Source organism: Oncorhynchus clarkii, chromosome 13, assembly GCF_045791955.1.
Source record: "Oncorhynchus clarkii lewisi isolate Uvic-CL-2024 chromosome 13, UVic_Ocla_1.0, whole genome shotgun sequence".
NCBI classification, from domain to species: Eukaryota; Metazoa; Chordata; class Actinopteri; order Salmoniformes; family Salmonidae; genus Oncorhynchus; species Oncorhynchus clarkii.
In genome coordinates, this window is record NC_092159.1 from 21797669 (window position 1) to 21815272 (window position 17604).

Consider the following 17604-nt stretch of genomic DNA (forward strand, 5'->3'; position numbering starts at 1 on the left):
TTGAAATTTTGAATTTTGCCAAACATTATTTCAATGTTAAAAAGTAAGGGAAATAATAAACGAAGCCTAGGCTAATGCATTTTGAAGTTGTTTTGAATTAATTATTTTGTTGAATTCATGTAAAGAAAGATAAAACAAGGATTTTATAAAAGTTTCTAAATCCCATTTTATTACAATGTAGCAAGTGTAGAGTAAAAATACCATTCAAATAGCTTATCAGCAGAACATAAACCTTTCATACATTTTTTAAATCACTTGACAAAAGAAAGCTTTACACATTCGTTCTCAACATGTTCATAACAAATGCCAAACAATTTACATTAAAAAAAGTACAAATATGTGAAAATAATCTGATGCTTGTTTTATACGTAACAGACGTTTTCTGCATTATGTTTCAACAGAAGATTGTGATTCAAACAAGCCTAAAATGACATTTAGTCAGTTATCTGAATGCTATATAAGCTTTGAAAGCCAGAATGTTGACCCTTTTAAGTTCTCATCTTCTGGAACTTCAAGGTCCACATTTGATGCACTGAAATCGAGACTTCTGAGTGTTTGAGATCGACGGTTTGACTCTTCCTTGTGCCGATTTTTCAGGCTCCCAGTTCCGTCTGGTACATCCCCTTTGACATGTTTGGGAAATGCAGTGACAAAATATCCTTCTTGATCTTCAGACATTTTGGGGTTTGAACCATGAGTACAATTTGGCATAGACATTACAATTTCAGACTGTTTTGGACTTCTCCTTTTTGTTCTGCCAGTTTCACCAGCTGAGGCTTTTCTATGATGTTTATTGCCCTTGAGGTCAGTTCTGCTCAAATTTAAATCTGTCTGTGAAACCTCTACTCCATACCCTGGCTGTGGGAGTTTAGGGACTGAGGCGTTAATACTGGCAAGGCTTGAGTCTACATCAAGGTCTGGTATTCTTGTATGACTACCCAATTTAGTCTTAGATTTGGGAATTTTTAATTTCCCTGTGGGATCGTTAAGGTCTGAACCTCGCAGCTCCAAACCAGATGCTTCGTACTCAACTTTTGGCAAGTCTATATCTGCAATGGGATAACTGACCCTTCCTTTGACCTTCCTAGACTTCCTATCAGTGTGTGGCAGTGTCTCTTCGGTATCTATGTCCATTGCTTGCAATTTTAAATGTGCTACACCTGGGATATCAGATCTGCGTTTACTATGAGATGACACTTTGTATTCTGGGCCTCTGATATCAGCTTTGGGTAAGCTCAGGCTGACATCTGGGTGACTAACTTTCAAGTCTGGTGCTTTTAGATCCACTTTAGCCTTTGGAGGAGAAATGTCATGTGTTTTCATAAAGTCCATATCTGTACCTGCCCTTAGGTTGGGACTTCCAAACTGAGGCAATTTAAAGGATTGCAGTTCGAATTTTCGAGATTGTATAGCAATGTCACTGTCTGGCAAATTGAGATCAGCTTGGGGGCCGTTGAGATTTCCAGAGGGAACATTTATGTCTAAATCTGGACTACCGATCCCCGTGTTTACTTGCGGGGCTGACAAGCTCAGGTCCGGTCCATCAATGTCTCCATCTATTCCAGCATCTGGACCATTCAGACCAGAAAGGCTGAATTTAGGCATTTTGAGGTGGGGCATTTTGAAATTCCCAGAGGGGGAATCAATGTTCATATCTGGAGTGTCTACATCTATCTTAGGGGCTTCTAGGTCAACTGTAGGTAGGTCCAGGTCCGGTGAACCAATCCCACCTTTCATCTTTGACAATTTCAAACCTATGTCAGCACTTATGTCTTGATCTGGTCTTTTTGGTCTAGACAACATAAATTTAGGCATTTCGGGCATTTTGAATGTAGGAGTGCTGATGTCAAAACCAGGGGTTTTGATGCTACCATTTTGCCTCTCTATGGTTGGAACTCTGAATCTACCTGAGGGCATATCTGGAGCATTGAGGTCTAGTTTGGGCCCTCTGAGATGATCCTTAGGTAGTCTCAAATCTGGGGGGCTGATTCCCCCTTTTAGCTTTGGGGCTGAGAGATCAATATCAGGTAAGTCATAATCAGGTGCATCTACATTTGGCCCAGATATCCCGAAATCAGGCATCTTCAAATCAGGCATTTTTAGACCTGTTTTGGGTCCTTTGAGATTAGCTGTGGGGGCATTGATATCTTTTTCTGGGCCGTCTAAGTCTCCATCAATGTCAACATCTGGTCTCTTTAGGCCCCTGAATTTAGGCATTTTAAATTTGCGCATTTTGAATTTCCCAGAAGGTGCATTTATGTAAAGATCTGGGGTATTCACATCTAGTTTAGGGGCTTTGAGGTCAGCATCTGGTACATTCATGTCTGGGGAATCAATTCCCCCCTTTAGCTTTGGGGCTTTGAGATTCATTTTTGTGAATTTTGGCATTTTACCAGACAGCCCAAATTTGGGCATTTTCAGGTGACCAGAGGGGTCATCAATGTCCAGATCAGGAGCATTCAGATCAACCTTTGGTTTCTTCAATGTAGGTACTTCGACTTTACCTGAGGGCATATTAAAGTTTACATCTGGTGCATTGAGGTCTAGTTTGGGGCCTTTGAGGTCAACATCTGGCAGATCCAAATCTGGGTGACTAATTCCCCCTTTAAACCTGGGGGCTGAAAGATCCAAGTCAGGCCCCTTAACTTTTGGTCCAGATAAACCTAAATCTGGCATCTTGAAAGTTGGCATTTTGAATTTTCCTGATGGACTGTCAATATCAGCATCTGGAATGTTGAGGTCTGCTTTAGGACCCTTGAGTTTGGGAGATGACAAGTTCATATCTGGTCCCTCTATAGCGCCATTAATGTCAACATTTGGTCCCTTCAGGCCCCTCAATTTAGGCATTTTGAATTTCCCTGAGGGTGCATTGATGTCAAGATCTGGAGCAGTCATGTCTAGTTTAGCGGCTTTGAGGTCAGCATCTGGTAAAATCAGGTCTGGAAAATCAATTCCCCCCTTCATCTTTGGAGCTTTGAGATTCAATTTGGGAGATTTTGGCATTTTACCAGACAGCCCAAATTTGGGCATTTTCAGGTGACCAGAGGGGCCATCAATGTCCAGATCAGGAGCATTCAGATCAACCTTTGGTTTCTTCAATGTAGGTACTTTGACTTTACCTGAGGGCATATTAAAGTTTACATCTGGTGCATTGAGGTCTAGTTTAGGGCCTTTGAGGTCAACATCTGGCAGATCCAAATCTGGGTGACTAATTCCCCCTTTAAACTTGGGGGCTGAAAGATCCAAGTCAGGCCCCTTAACTTTTAGTCCAGATAAACCTAAATGTGGCATCTTGAAAGTTGGCATTTTGAATTTTCCCGATGGACTGTCAATATCAGCACCTGGAATGTTGAGGTGTGCTTTGGGACCCTTGAGTTTGGGAGATGACAAGTTCAGATCTGGTCCCTCTATAGCGCCATTAATGTCAACATTTGGTCCCTTCAGGCCTCTGAATTTAGGCATTTTGAATTTCCCTGAGGGTGCATTGATGTCAAGATCTGGAGCAGTCATGTCTAGTTTAGCGGATTTGAGGTCAGCGTCTGGAAAATTAATTCCCCCCTTCATCTTTGGAGCTTTGAGATTAAATTTGGGAGATTTTGGCATTTTACCAGACAGCCCAAATTTGGGCATTTTCAGGTTACCAGAGGGGCCATCAATGTCCAGATCAGGAGCATTCAGATCAACCTTTGGTTTCTTCAATGTAGGTACTTTGACTTTACCTGAGGGCATATTAAAGTTTACATCTGGTGCATTGAGGTCTAGTTTGGGGCCTTTGAGGTCAACATCTGGCAGATCCAAATCTGGGTGACTAATTCCCCCTTTAAACTTGGGGGCTGAAAGATCCAAGTTTGGATTCTTTACCTCAAAGTCAGGAACTTGAACATCTGGGCCTGAGAAGCCAAAGTCTGGCATTTTAAATATTGGCATCTTGAATTTTCCAGATGGACTACCAACATCCACATCTGGCTGTTTTAATTTGGAAGATGATAAGCTCAGGTCTGGTCCATCCAACTCTCCATCAATGCTAGGGCCCGAAAGGGTACATTTAGGCATCTTAAACGTTGGCACTTTGAATTTTCCTGAAGGTGCATCAATGTCAATATCTGGAGTGTTTGCATCTAATTTAGGTGATTTCAGGTCGACTTTGGGTAAGTCCAAGTCCGGTGCATCAAGTCCACCTTTTATCTTGGGAGCTTTGAGACTTAGCTTTGGTGTTTTTACATCAGCATCAATGCCCAGGTCTGGTCTTTTTAGGCCAGAGAAGCCAAATTTGGGCATCTTCAGTTTACCAGAGGGGGCATCCACATTGAAATCAGGAGCTTTAAGTTCTGCATGTGGTTTCGTCAGTTTGAATTTACCTGAGGTTATGCCGATATCTGGAGTACTGAGGTCAGGCAAACAGACGTCTGATAGACACATCTCATCCGCTGAGCGGTCCAGGTCTGGAGTCCTAACTCTTGGTCCAGATATATCAAAGTCAGGCATACCAAGACTTGGTGTTTTGATCTTCCCAGATGGGATACCAATGTTTGCACCTGGCAACTCTAGATCTATTTTGGAACCTTTAATGTCTACTGAAGGTAAATCTACATCAGGGACATTCAGGTCAGGAGCACCAATCAAAGAGGTTTTAAGATGCATGTCTTGGGTCTTTAAAACGGCATCAATGTCTAAATCTGGTCCTTTTGGTACTCTGCGAGAGAGCCTAACCTTAGGCAATTCAAAATAACCAGAGGGATCATCCACATCAAGGTTTGGGTTTTTCAGTTTCTTGGAGGACCGGACTCTGATTTTACTTGAAGGCATATTCATCATGCTGACATCTGGGGCTTGCAGGTCTAGATTAGGACCTTTGAGATTAACATCTGGTGCTTGTAGGTCTAGTTGGGGACCTTTAAGATTAACTCCTGGCATATCTTTATCTGGGATCCTCATATTTGGTGTACCAACCTCAAGGCTGGGTACATTTACGCTGGGTCCAAATTTGGGCATTTTGAACATTTTGCCTGTTCTTTCATTATCAAGCTTTGGGGTATTGATATTTAAAGTAGGTCCAGTGACAACCCCCTCTGGTAGATTGAGCTCTGCTTCCGGGACATTGATATCTCCTCTAACTTTGGGAAGTGGATCTATAACTTTCAGGTCAAGATCAGGGCCTTTGAGGTCATCTTTGGGCAAAGACATATCAAATTCTGGAGCATCGATAGCATCTATATCAGTTTCAAGATATGGCCTTTCCAGGTTAACTGATGGAGCATCAATGTTTAGTGACCCATTTAAATGAGGCAGGGAGAGATCTGATGTACTAATGTTGGTATTAGGCAATGAAAGTTCTCCACCGCGAGCATCAGGTACCGCTCCTTTGACATCAAGTTTAGGCACCTTTAACTTTTGAGCAGAGAATTTGAGGTCTGGAGACTCTAGGTAGGTAGGAGCATCTACTTTGTGTGTCTCCACAACTGGGTAATCCATGGTGAGGACAGGGGGTTTGAGGTCACCTTTAACTTTAGGTTTGCCCCAGAGAGGTCTCGGTCCCTTGCCCTTCACCTGTCCATTATGGGAGCCTCTTTCCCCAGCACCTGCAGGTTGTCCAGGGCTGTCATCCTTCATGAACCTATTTATTTTGGCATTGTAGAGTCTATTATATGAATCCTTCAGCATCTGTAAAGAGAAACCAATCCTTAATGGGATAGTTCGAGATGTTGGCAATGAAGCCCTTTATTTACTTCCCCAGAGTCAGATGAACTTGTGGATACCATTTTTATGTCTTTGTGTCCAGTATGAAGGAAGTTGGAGGTAGTTGGAGGTACGAGCCAATGCTAACTAGCGTCAGGAACAGCTAGCATGCTAGCTTTCAGTCATTGAGCTAACGCTAGTTAGCAACTTCCTTCAAACTTCACATAGAGACATAAAAAGGGTATCCACAAGGTTCTGACTCTGGGAAGTAAATAAAGGGCTTCATTGCCAACATATCGAATTGTCCCTTTAAAAAACAACATATTTTATCCAGCAACCTTTCTGAAATAATACCCCCCCTGCTTATTCTATTTACTAACTATATTCCACAAACCTCCTCTGGTGCTTTGATGCTGTCCAAGGTCCCCATACTCTTGCTCAAATTATTTTTCGTCAGAACTTGAACCTTCTCATCAAATCCATTATCATCCATCAGCTTCAGTATTTTCAACACATCGTCTTTCGACAGTTGGTCAAAGTTGATTGTGGCACCCACAATTTCATCTCCTGAAAAAACAGTTCAAAGTATGGTGACTGAACATTTCTATGATTCTAAATGTGTCTATGTATTTTATGTCATTTTTTTCTTCACTGTTACACTGTGTTTTACTATTCAACAAAATTCAGACAACAATCCAAAATGTGAAACCTTACATTTTCTCAAAGAACCATAAGTACCTCAACAAAAATGGTATACATTAAATAAAAGACTCATACCTTCTTTGAGACCCTGATTGCCAGAGGAGCCACCGATAACGCTGGAGACGACCAATCCTCCCTTTTCTGATTCCTCCAGCATCAGCCCCTCAGAGAGGCTCCTTCCCCTACGGTGACCAGGCTAAAAGCAGATATACAAAGGTAGTTACAAGAAATGTGCAAAGACGGGTGTGTGGCCTCAGCATTGGTCATGTTCCAATAACCCAAACATCAAACAGAATTTCCACAATGAACTTAAAAATACATGTTATTTACAAATAATTTTTAAATAGATTTTAAAAATGGAATTCACTTCTAGAAAGTCATGTTGGGGCATAGGTGTTTTTCAAAAAGTACATTTCCTTTTGCTTAGCTTATTGTGTTGGAATATGCTTGTTATTACTATCATCATGGCTGAATGATCTCACATACCATGATCCTTCTGATGTTTTCACAGCAGCCTTCAATGAAAAGTTATTCTGTTTAAACCTGTTGAAGAGGAAAGAATCAATTAAAAATAAATGCTCCGCTTGGTTTCATTCTATAATTATCAAATCATATAGGCATATATACTGCAGCCTACTTTAATACCCTTCAAGAGTATCAAATGCAAAAAAATATATATTTACACTTTAGAATAAAAAATACAAACAAATACAATAATGGCACAGCTCAGTCTACCATAAAGACCAAAATCATCTGAAGTCACCACTAAAGAGGGGCTATGGAGAGGTAACCTGTTTACATAAGCAAATAGGCACATGGTTGACACCCAGGTAGCTGCACCTTTGAGGTATTCGAGGTGTGGCCTTGGGAGATGGAGGGAACAACAGGAACAAGTTTGCCCAGGGAAATAGAGACAAGTGCACTATAGTCGGGTGTACACTCAGAAGTGGCCACACCCACCACTTTCTATTATGAAAAGCTTGCTGGGGCAGGTGTTCAAATAAAGTGATTTGTAAACAATCGTTAAGAGTATAAGTCGTGTAAGTTATTTGTGTCACATGCTTAGTTAGACTGCTGCTCTATGAGCAACCAATTCCACAATGATCAGAATAATCAGAATTTACTTCATCATAAAATACCTCCAAAAGATGAATATGTAAAAAATATTAATCACTCAGACTTACTAAACTACACTGAGTATACCAAACATTAGGAACACCTAATGCTCTCCACCTTTTTCCCTCAGACAGACTTAATTGGTCGGGGCATGGACTCTACAAGGTGTCGAAAGCGTTCCACAGGAATGTTGGCCCGTATTGATTCCAATGCTTCCCACAGTTGTGTCAAGTTGGCTGGATGTCCTTTGGGTGGTGGACCATTCTTGATACACACGGGAAACTATTGAGCGTGAAAAACCCAGCAGCGTTGCAGTTCTTGACACAACTGGTGCGCCTGGCACCTACTACCATAGCCCATTCAATGGCACTTCAATATTTTGTCTTGCCCATTCACCCCTCTGAATGGCACACATACCCAATCCATGTCTCAATCGTCTCAAGGCTTAAAAATCTGGCTTTAACCTATCTCCTCCCCTTCATCTACACTGATTGAAGTGGATTTACCAAGAGACATCAATAAGGGATCATATCATTCAGCTGGATTCATCTGGTCAGCAATGTTCCCTCTAGACTGCACGCTCGCAGCTCCCCCGGGAGAAATATCAGCCCATGGAGAGACGTTCAATAGCAGTGGTCACCAACTGGTCAATCTATTTTTTTTATTTGTCTCGGGCTGTTGACAGTAAGTGCACCCAATTCAACTGCCCTGCGCACCTGGAAGGTGAACTGTTGTGATTTTGAACCATTTCATGTGTCTGAAGGTACAACTCTGCCTTCCCGGCTGGCCCGGAGAGCAAATCAAGTGCACTATATACCTACTGCTGGCCAATCCGAGGGCTCAGATTACCGTGTCCGCAGTAACGTAGCAGGCATAAAAGAAAGCTACAGCAAAGTTGATACTGTGATATTTCAAACCGTTGAAAACCATGACTAGAGAGAGACTGTCAAGGAATTTTTCTGAGTGAGTTCATGTGTAAGTTCTTATTCAGCACTGTCAAGGCTTTGTATTCAACACTTATAAACCAGAAGCCAGTGCATTCTTCCTATTTCCACTCAGCGTTACAACCAGCACTGGAGCCGTAATGAATGAGCACTGGTGTAAAGTACTTTAGCAAAAATACTTGAAAGTACTACTTACATTGTTTATTGGGTTATCTGTACTTTACTATTTATATTTTTGACAACTTTTTATTTTACTTCACTACATTCTTAAAGAAGATTATGTACTTTTTACTCCATACATTTCCCCTGACACTCAAAAAGTACATTTCAAATGCTTAGCAGGACAGGAAAATTGTCTAATTCACACACTTATCAAAAGAACATCCCTGTCATCCCTATTACCTCTGATCTGACGGACTCACTAAACACATGCTTTGTTTGTAAATGATATCTGAGAGTTGGAGCGTGGCCCTGGCTATACGTAACATAAGGAATTTGAAATTATTTATACTTTTACTTTTGATACTTAAGTATATTTTAGCAATTACATTTACTTTTGATACTTAAGTATATTTAAAAGCAAATACTTTCAGACTTTTTCTCAAGTAGTATTTTATTGGGTGACTTTCACTTTTACTTGAGTCATTTTCTATTAAGGTATCTTTACTTTTAATCAAATATAACACAGGAGTAACAGCATGAATTTGTGCATGAGGCAGAAATAATGCGGTGCGACTCAAGTTTTTCCATCAGCTGAAAGACAGTGACCCTTTTTGGCCAGTGTCAAAAAAGGGAGAGAGGAGGGATGGAAAGGGAGAGAGGACGGATGTAATCAGAGCTGTAGCAGGCCTATATGCAAATAGACCATTGCCGTATATGGATCTGTGCCATTTACTTTGAACTGGACTGTGTTTACAGCATGGGTGGTCTTGAGTAGATGTACTGTTTTGAGATAAAAGCAAGAGCTGCATGTAGCATGCCCTGCATGTAGCTGTCATGATCTGCTTCACCTGTTCCTGTGATTGTCTCCACCCCCTCCAGGTGTCACTTATTTTTCCCAGTGTATTTATCCCTGTGTTTCCTGTCTCTCTATGCCAGTTTGTCTTGTATGTTAGTCAAGTCAACCAAGGAGTTTTCCCGTACTCCTTTGCTATTCTCTTATTGATCGTCTTCCCGGTTCTGACCCCTGCCTGACTCTAGACTACTTTCCCACCTGCCTGATCATCCTGCCTGCCCTGACCTTGATTCTGCCTGCCCTTCGGTACCTTTTGGACTTTGAACTGGTTTAGACCCTTTTGCCTGTCCACAACCATTCTCTTACCTTCCCCTACTGGATGAATAAATACTTTAAGACTCCAACCATCTGCCTCCCGTGTCTGCATCTGGGTCTCGCCTTGTGTTATGATAGTAGCCATGTGTGCACATTTTGTTCATTTCCTTTGCTAGTTAGTGAGTTATTAGCCCAGTTATAGATAATTTGTAGTCAACAATAAGGGAGTACATTTTTAGACATCTTTGAAAAGCAGTCAGGAAAATAGTTTTTTTAGTCTTAAAGGGGAAGGCTTTAATAAGCTCAGTAGCAAATAGGCAGAGGGTAGCAATGATTTGTCTGGTATGAAAATAATAATACATTTTATTTTGTTAAGTGGTTTCTTGCATCAAACAACACAACAACATTTTCAGTCACCTGAAAACATTTTTGTCACCTCCCTTGTCTGAAGGACAAGTGGATAAACAGGTTAATGTCAAGCCCTGCATGTTTTTTTCAAAAGTTTAATGGAATGTTGGTCTACATTGAACAACACACATCGGCTGCTACTGTAGGCTGAATGATAAAACAGGTTTTTTCATGTTCAAATGTTATGGGATGCATTTTCTCAATTTATTTTATGGTAGGCCACTCTGGTAGAAGTGGAGGCTCATCAGAGGAGGAAGGGGAGGACCAGTTTCTTAAAATAAACATGAAAAAAGGTATGTTTAAAAAAAATAAAACTATACTAAATATAAACATATCACCAAGTAATTCATTAAAACATACTATTTGGAAATGAAGGCTTACAGTAGCCTCAACAGCACTCTGTAGGGTAGCACCGTGGTGTAGCCGGAGGACAGTTAGCTTCCATCCTCCTCTGGGTACATTGACTTCAATACAAAACCTAGGAGGCTCATGGTTCCCACCCCATTCCATAGGCTTAAACAGTAATTATGACAACTTCCGGAGGATGTTGTCCAACCTATCAGAACTCTTGCAGCCCGAACTGACATGTTGTTCACCCAATCAAAGGATCAGAGAATGAATCTAGTACTGAAAGCATAAGCTACAGCTAACTAGCACTGCAGTGCATAAACTTTTGTGAGTAGTTTACTCTAAGAGAGAAAGACAATATTTTAACAGTTTTGAACAAATTAATTTCTTCCAAAATGGAGAAGCGAGAGAGAGATTTCATATTTTTTTCCACTTTCAGTTTCACTTACTTAGCTAGCAAATGCAGCTAGCTAGTTCAGCCTACTCAAACACCCTGCTCAAACAGAGGAATGCTATGTTAGCTAGCTACTGTAGCTATGACTATCCAACACAACATTGGAACTCTTCCAAGTCAAGGTACGCTTTTGGTTTGACTAATTTTTTGCCACCGGGGACTGCCAGTGTAAGTGCTAAACTGCTTACTTACTGCACACTAATGTTACTACATGATTGTAGCGTGTTTACTAAGGGGTTAGTTCTATTAGCTATGTTGACTATGACATTGCTTTAGCTAATATGGTGACAAGGATGTAGGCTGTGTGTTATGATATGGTTTGGCTTGGAAAGATTTTTTCACCTTGTCACATACAGCTGTGTTGTGCATTGAAGTCCACAAGCGAAGGGAAAATGTGAGAGCCGGAGAGTGCATAGATGCGAGAAGGAATACAACATGGCTGCTATGAAAGTGAACTGTGTTTAAGCATGATCAGGGGTGTATTCATTCTGCAGATTCTGTTGAAAAAAGTTTATTAAACTGAAGAAAACGGATCAAACAGGGATAAACATACCTGAATTTGTCCAATAGAAACTCTCGTTTGCAACTGTTGGACTAATAATTACACCCTATATCAGCTAGAAGCAAGCAAGAAGTGTGCAAGGCGGCATTGAATATGTCACTTTCTGTCATCTCACATTTTTCTCTCGACCTGTATGCACCTACGTTGTAAACTTTCATTCATAGGCTAGGTTGTAGCAACCTCATGATGGGTATAGTGAGTATCATGTAGTAAGTAGCCTAAACCTATCGCAGTTACAACCAACTGGGTGAATGGAATATGATCGACAGTCATCAAATATGCTGTAATAGAAATAAGGCCTACTAATGAAAAGGAAAAAAAAGTCATCCTCCCTCATCTTAAATGGCACTGACCGCCACTGTCTGGTAGGCCAGACTGTGGCCACTGTTGGCCACTGTTAAAACTGTAACTTAAAGCGGGAAAGCCTCAGTGTTTACAGTAAATGCCCACAAAAATTTCACAATGCTGAAATTTGCTCAGTGATGCAAAACAATTGAGGGATGTGTCATGGAAAGAGCAGGTGTCCTTAATGTTTTGCATGCTCATTGTATGTGTTGCTTGACATTTTCCCCTATTGCATATACGTCAGCCAACTCATCAATCTGTTGCATTGTGAATTGTAAGGACAGACCCTGGGAGACGAGAAGCAAGTACAGGGAGTGAACATTTAATAAAACCGACAATAAACAAACAAGGACAGCGTCTGGACAGGGAAAACATAATGACAATAATGCTGACACGGGAAACAAACTGAGGAACAGACAGATATAGAGGGGGCAATCAACAAAGTGAAGGAGTCCAGGTAAATCCAAAATTGCGCTGATGCGCGTAATGATGCTGACAGGTGTGCGTATTGATGGGCAGCCTGGTGCCCTCGAGCGCCAGGGAGGGGAGCGGGAGTGTCCCACCTGGGCGAGCCTGACGGGCCGGCCGAGACATCGGAGTCAGACGAGCCGGCTGAGGCATGGAATCCTGACGAGCCGGCTGAGACGTGGCAGCCCGACGAGCCGGCTGAGGCGTGGGAAACCGACGAGCTTGTCTGAGGCGTGGGAGATTGAGGAGCCGGCTGAGGCACGGGAGCCTGACGAGCCAGCTGAGGCATGGGAGCCTGACGAGGCGGCTGAGGCGCGGGAGCCTGACGAGCCGGCTTAGGCATGACGTGGGGTGGGAGCCTGCCGAGCCAACCGAAGCAAGGAAACCTCTCGAGCCAGCTAAGGCGTGGAAGCCCAACGAGCCAGCTGAGGCACTCCCGGTTCCTCCGGCAGCATCACCCGGAACCGATGTCACCAACAAAAGAAACCAAAAGAAAAAAAATCCTGATGCTTCAAATTGTGGTGACAGCATTCTGTGAAGAGACACGTTTGGAAACGAGAAACAAGTACAGGGAATGAACATTTAAGAAAACCGACAATGCTGCTTACACGGGGAACAAACTGAGGAACAGACAGATATAGAGGGGGAAATCAACCAAATCCAGGTGAGTCCAATATTGCGCTGATGTGCGTAATGATGGTGACAGGTGTGTGTGCATAATGATGGGCAGCCTGGCGCCCTAGAGGGCCTGGGAGGGGGAGCAGGAGCAGGCGTGACAGTGAATGGAATAACTTTCATTCAGGAGCAGAGATTGAATGTAATTATCCCACACCCCCAACAACGCCTTATGAAAGATGCATTTAGGAAAAGTAACTACAGATAACAGCCAAAATAACAGAAAAGCTTGAGTAAATGAGTAATGCAAAGTATATTGAAAGCAGATGTTTCCACACAGGTGTGGTTCCTGAGTTAATTAAGCAATTAACATACCATCATGTATAAAAAAAATACTGGGCAGGCCATTATTTTGGCTACCATGGCCAAGCCCCCATAGGATGACAGTGCCCTCATTCACAGGGCACGAGTGGTCACTGAATGGTTTGATGAGCATGAAAATGATGTAAACAAAATGCCATGGCCGTCTCAGTCACCAGATCTCAACCCAATTGAACACTTATGGGAGATTCTGGAGTGACGCCTGAGACAGCGTTTTCCACCACTATCAACAAAACATCAAATGACAGAATTTCTTGAGGAAGAATGGTGTCGCATCCCTCCAACAGAGTTCCAGACACTTGTAGAATCTATGCCAAGGTGCATTGAAGCTGATGTGGCTCATGGTGGCCCAACGCCCTATTAAGACACTTTATGTTGGTGTTTCCTTTATTTTGTCAGTTACCTGTATATTCACTCATAAAGAGGAGTGCACTGACAGTAAGCTAAATGCTGCAATCATATTTCATGAAACATGGCACGTTATTAACATTTACTCTGTTCAAATAATTCCTATTATTTGACATTCGATCACATTGTGCAGAGCTGTAAGAGATTACAGGCTGACTGAGATTTTCTCCAAATCGAAGGTTGTTTTTTTTTATGAGCTCTCTATTGACTCAAGACAAACTGTATGCTTGTGAATATTTAACTTTTAATATGTACTGTACTCTACATACCACTGTACAGAAATATGCCAATTCAGAGTGTCTCTTCAAAATGTATGGTTTTACCTACTCTATATGCATCCTTGATATCTTTTTTCAGGTATTAAATGTTTCACATCAGCATATTAAAACACCGTCCATGCCAGTAGTTAGTGTAGACATTTGCATTACAAACCTCACCCTGATTTGACATACTCATCTAGCTACTACAACGATGACATCATTGTGGACTTCTTAAACAACAACAATAGTACCTGGCACCATATAGTCTGGATGGAGTACTTCAGCAAAAGTTGACAACAACTCTTACCTTAGGCTCCATTGGGCTATTTTGACTGTGTTTGTTCTTGTTAGTCAGCCATTGAAGAGTTTAACCGCCAATGTGAGAGAGCTGCGACACAATGTTACTCCTGTAGGACTGCCTACACCGTGCCTCAGTCAGCGAAAGCATACTCTCCCCAAAGCAGACAAACTGGTTCCACATTCGGCATGTCTTCCCAGCCACACACCGTCACACACAACTTCCCCAGTCCAGGTAGGCACCGTGAGCACTGAAACCTGGCCTCTCAAAACTGGAACTGTGAGACAGAGGGGGGAGAAAAAAAAAACAGAGCACTCTCCACGCAAAGACAGGAGGAAAACAAATAAGACTGGTCATAGAAAAAAAATGCAGAGGTGTGCCAAAGAGTTGTCTTGTTTCAAGGGAGGGGCTGCTAGGTCGTTCATTCATGACTCATGGTAATTATAAGGCACAACAATGAAGGTGTGGCATGATCTAGGGATGAAGACTTGAATAGAACTGATTTGAGACATCATAACATTCTTACTGTGTTACCATACCTTTAAGGTGGGGCTACTCCTTCCAATTACCATTAATGACAATTATGTAATCGCACTGACATTTTGATGAACCCAAACTCAACAAAATAATAACATGAGATGTGTAAATCATAGAAATATGACGATTGTCATAATGATGTTCAAGCAAACTCAATAAATCTAAAAAGTGACCAGACGTGTAAAACCAGTGCAGCCATTTTATTTAGAATATGTTACACTTTCATATTACTGTACATGAGAGTACTGACCACTACTGAAAACGCTGCATGTAAAGGCGATTCTCCCTGAGATGTTCTCTCTTACAGTATATTACAAAACAGAAACATTCTCAAATGACTGATATACAGTAGTTCTGCTAAAGAATGGCTTGAAATCCTCAGACGTAACAATATTGTGAGGAGCTTCCAAACAAATGTGCTCTGTGTGAATGGTAAACAAAGAGAAATAGCAACTTTAAATTGTCTTTATCTCAGTCTATTTGTCAGCAACAAGTCCATACAGCAAAAAATGTGTAAACATGCATTTTATCTATGTGAAGAATGTCCATTATTGTGCACTCTAGCTATACAGATCATACTGCCAACAGACCAGGTGCAAAAGGAATCTCAGACATTCATAAATGATTGATGATGCTGCAAAGTGAATGACTGACTTGTCTAGGATGACAACTTTTCAGCCAAAATCCATTATAGTGCTATAGTATACTCCCTTCATACAAAAGCAATTAAAGTACTTATTCATTGTTTCTTCATTACCTCTGTGCTATTGACACATCGTCAGTTCTTTCGTACCACATTAACGCGTTTCATGAATAAAAAGCTAGAAAATTAACACGACTTCCTAAAAGATAGTCAAATAATAATCTTGCTCGGGTTGGATTATTCATACCTTACTCTCTGAGGTCAAAGGTCAAATGTCAGTCGGTGGGCCTCGAGGAAGAAGTCTCCGCATTTAACCACAGATCTAGGATCAGATTTCCTTACCCCAATCCTAACCTTAACGCTCATGGGGATTTAAAAAATCTAACCCTGGACCAGTAATTTTTTATAGGGCCAACTTCTACCACCGCCATTGGACGGGTGGTTGGTTGGTCCACCGATTCCATCCACCACTGGTCTCCTGTGGGGAAACAGAGAGAGATCCCCATTGACATTTCCCATTTGCATTAGTCCTCTGATGGCTTCTACTCTCTCTCCCCCTCGCACCAACCAGCTTGCAGAAAATGGAGTCGTCTCTTTGACACAGATCAGTAGGGCTGTCAAACTCCACCACCTTCCCAGAACGCATCACCAGCACTCTGTCTGAGTACCTGATGGTGTTGATCTTGTTGACAGAGAGAGAGAAAATCAAGGTCTTTATGAGTCACTATTCCCACCAAACGATCAAGCACTGAATATGTACGTCGCTATGGATAACAGCCTCTGCTAAATGACTTAAAGGAGTCGCTTACTGTTTTACAGTTATGTTAGATGGTTCCTCACCCTGAAAGTAGTCTATGGGTGTAACGGGATCGGACCAATATGCAGCGTGGTACGTGTTCTTCATGTTTTAATGAACAAAAACACTGAACACGGAAATACAAAATAACAAATTGAAAGACAGAAAGGAAAACCGAAACAGTTCCGTGTGGAACACACAGACACAGAAAACAATCACCCATGAAACACTGGTGGGAAAAGGCTACCTAAGTATGATTCTCAATCACAGACAACTAACGACACCTGCCTCTGATTGAGAACCATACCAGGCCAATCGCAAAATACAACATAGAAAAACAAACATAAACTGCCCACCCCAACTCACGCCCTGACCATACTAAAACAAAGACAAAACAAAGGAACTAAGGTCAGAACATGACAATGGGCCAAGAGAAACTGTAATCCATGGTTCAGTTTAGTTTAAACATCCACTACAACCTTCAGCTAACTTTAGCCACCACAACCTAACATTTAATGGAAGTGATGGGGGCATATGAGCATGTTTTTTTTTAATGGCCAAAACACCTTAAAAAAGTTACATCAAACCAAATATGGAATTGATTTGAAATGATTTCAGGTAATAATTCCTATTATTTGACATTCATTCACATTGTGCAGAGCTGTAAGAGATTAGAGGCCGACTGAGATCTAAATCTAAGGTTGTTTTTTTATGAGCTCTCTATTGACTCAAGACAAACTGTATGCTTGTGAATATTTAAATGTTAATATGTACTGTACTCTACATACCACTGTACAAAAATATGCCAATTCAGAGTGTCTCTTCAAAATGTATGGTTTCACCTACTCTATATGCATCCTTGATATCTTTTTGTTTCACATCAGCATATTAAAACACCGTCCATGCCAGTAGTTAGTGCATACATTTGCATTACAAACCTCACCCTGATTTGACATACTCATCTAGCTCCTACAACGATGACATCATTGATTTCAGGTGATATGGACATTTCTTTATTTTTTAAAACATGCTCACATCATTTCCATTGGGTGTTAGTGTGGTGGCTAGTGTATGTGTGTGGGGAATTGTTTTAAGAAGGTCACACCAAGGATCATTTAACTATTTGATTTGGAATTTTAAGCCCATTGAAGTATCAACCAATTATTTTGTGAGAGAAAAATTACAAGATGATGTCAATACTGTTTATGCATCGAATAGCTATGATGAGTACTCTCTCATCTGTGTATGCGGGACTGAGTTGGGCCTCTAGGGCTTGAGCTAACAATTGACCTACAGCTGGCATTCCATAGATAAGATGTGGTGTGTGTGACCCGAGATAAACTCAATCTGGCATGAGGGTCTGCTATACAAAC

At 41.4% G+C, this 17604-nt stretch overlaps 1 protein-coding gene across 1 annotated transcript; it reads right to left on the reverse strand.

The window, feature by feature from the left end:
* Positions 1-141: 141 nt before the first annotated feature.
* LOC139424593 (neuroblast differentiation-associated protein AHNAK-like) lies at positions 142-14459 on the reverse strand. Its single transcript, XM_071176580.1, has 5 exons — positions 14265-14459; positions 6865-6921; positions 6454-6574; positions 6071-6243; positions 142-5661 (listed from the first exon to the last, which is right to left on the reverse strand). The coding sequence occupies exons 2-5, from the start codon at positions 6865-6867 to the stop codon at positions 454-456; spliced, it is 5505 nt and encodes a 1834-aa protein (XP_071032681.1). The 5' UTR covers positions 6868-6921; positions 14265-14459; the 3' UTR covers positions 142-453.
* Between the last annotated feature and the right edge of the window lie 3145 nt (positions 14460-17604).

Bases quoted from the DNA above. Each gene is read 5' to 3' on its own strand.
- LOC139424593 (XM_071176580.1), bottom strand. The intron at 6,244-6,453 runs GTATGAGTCTTT...CTGTTTTTTCAG, and splicing joins CAATCAGGGTCTCAAAGAAG to GAGATGAAATTGTGGGTGCC. The intron at 5,662-6,070 runs GTTTGTGGAATA...TTCTCTTTACAG, and splicing joins GCATCAAAGCACCAGAGGAG to ATGCTGAAGGATTCATATAA.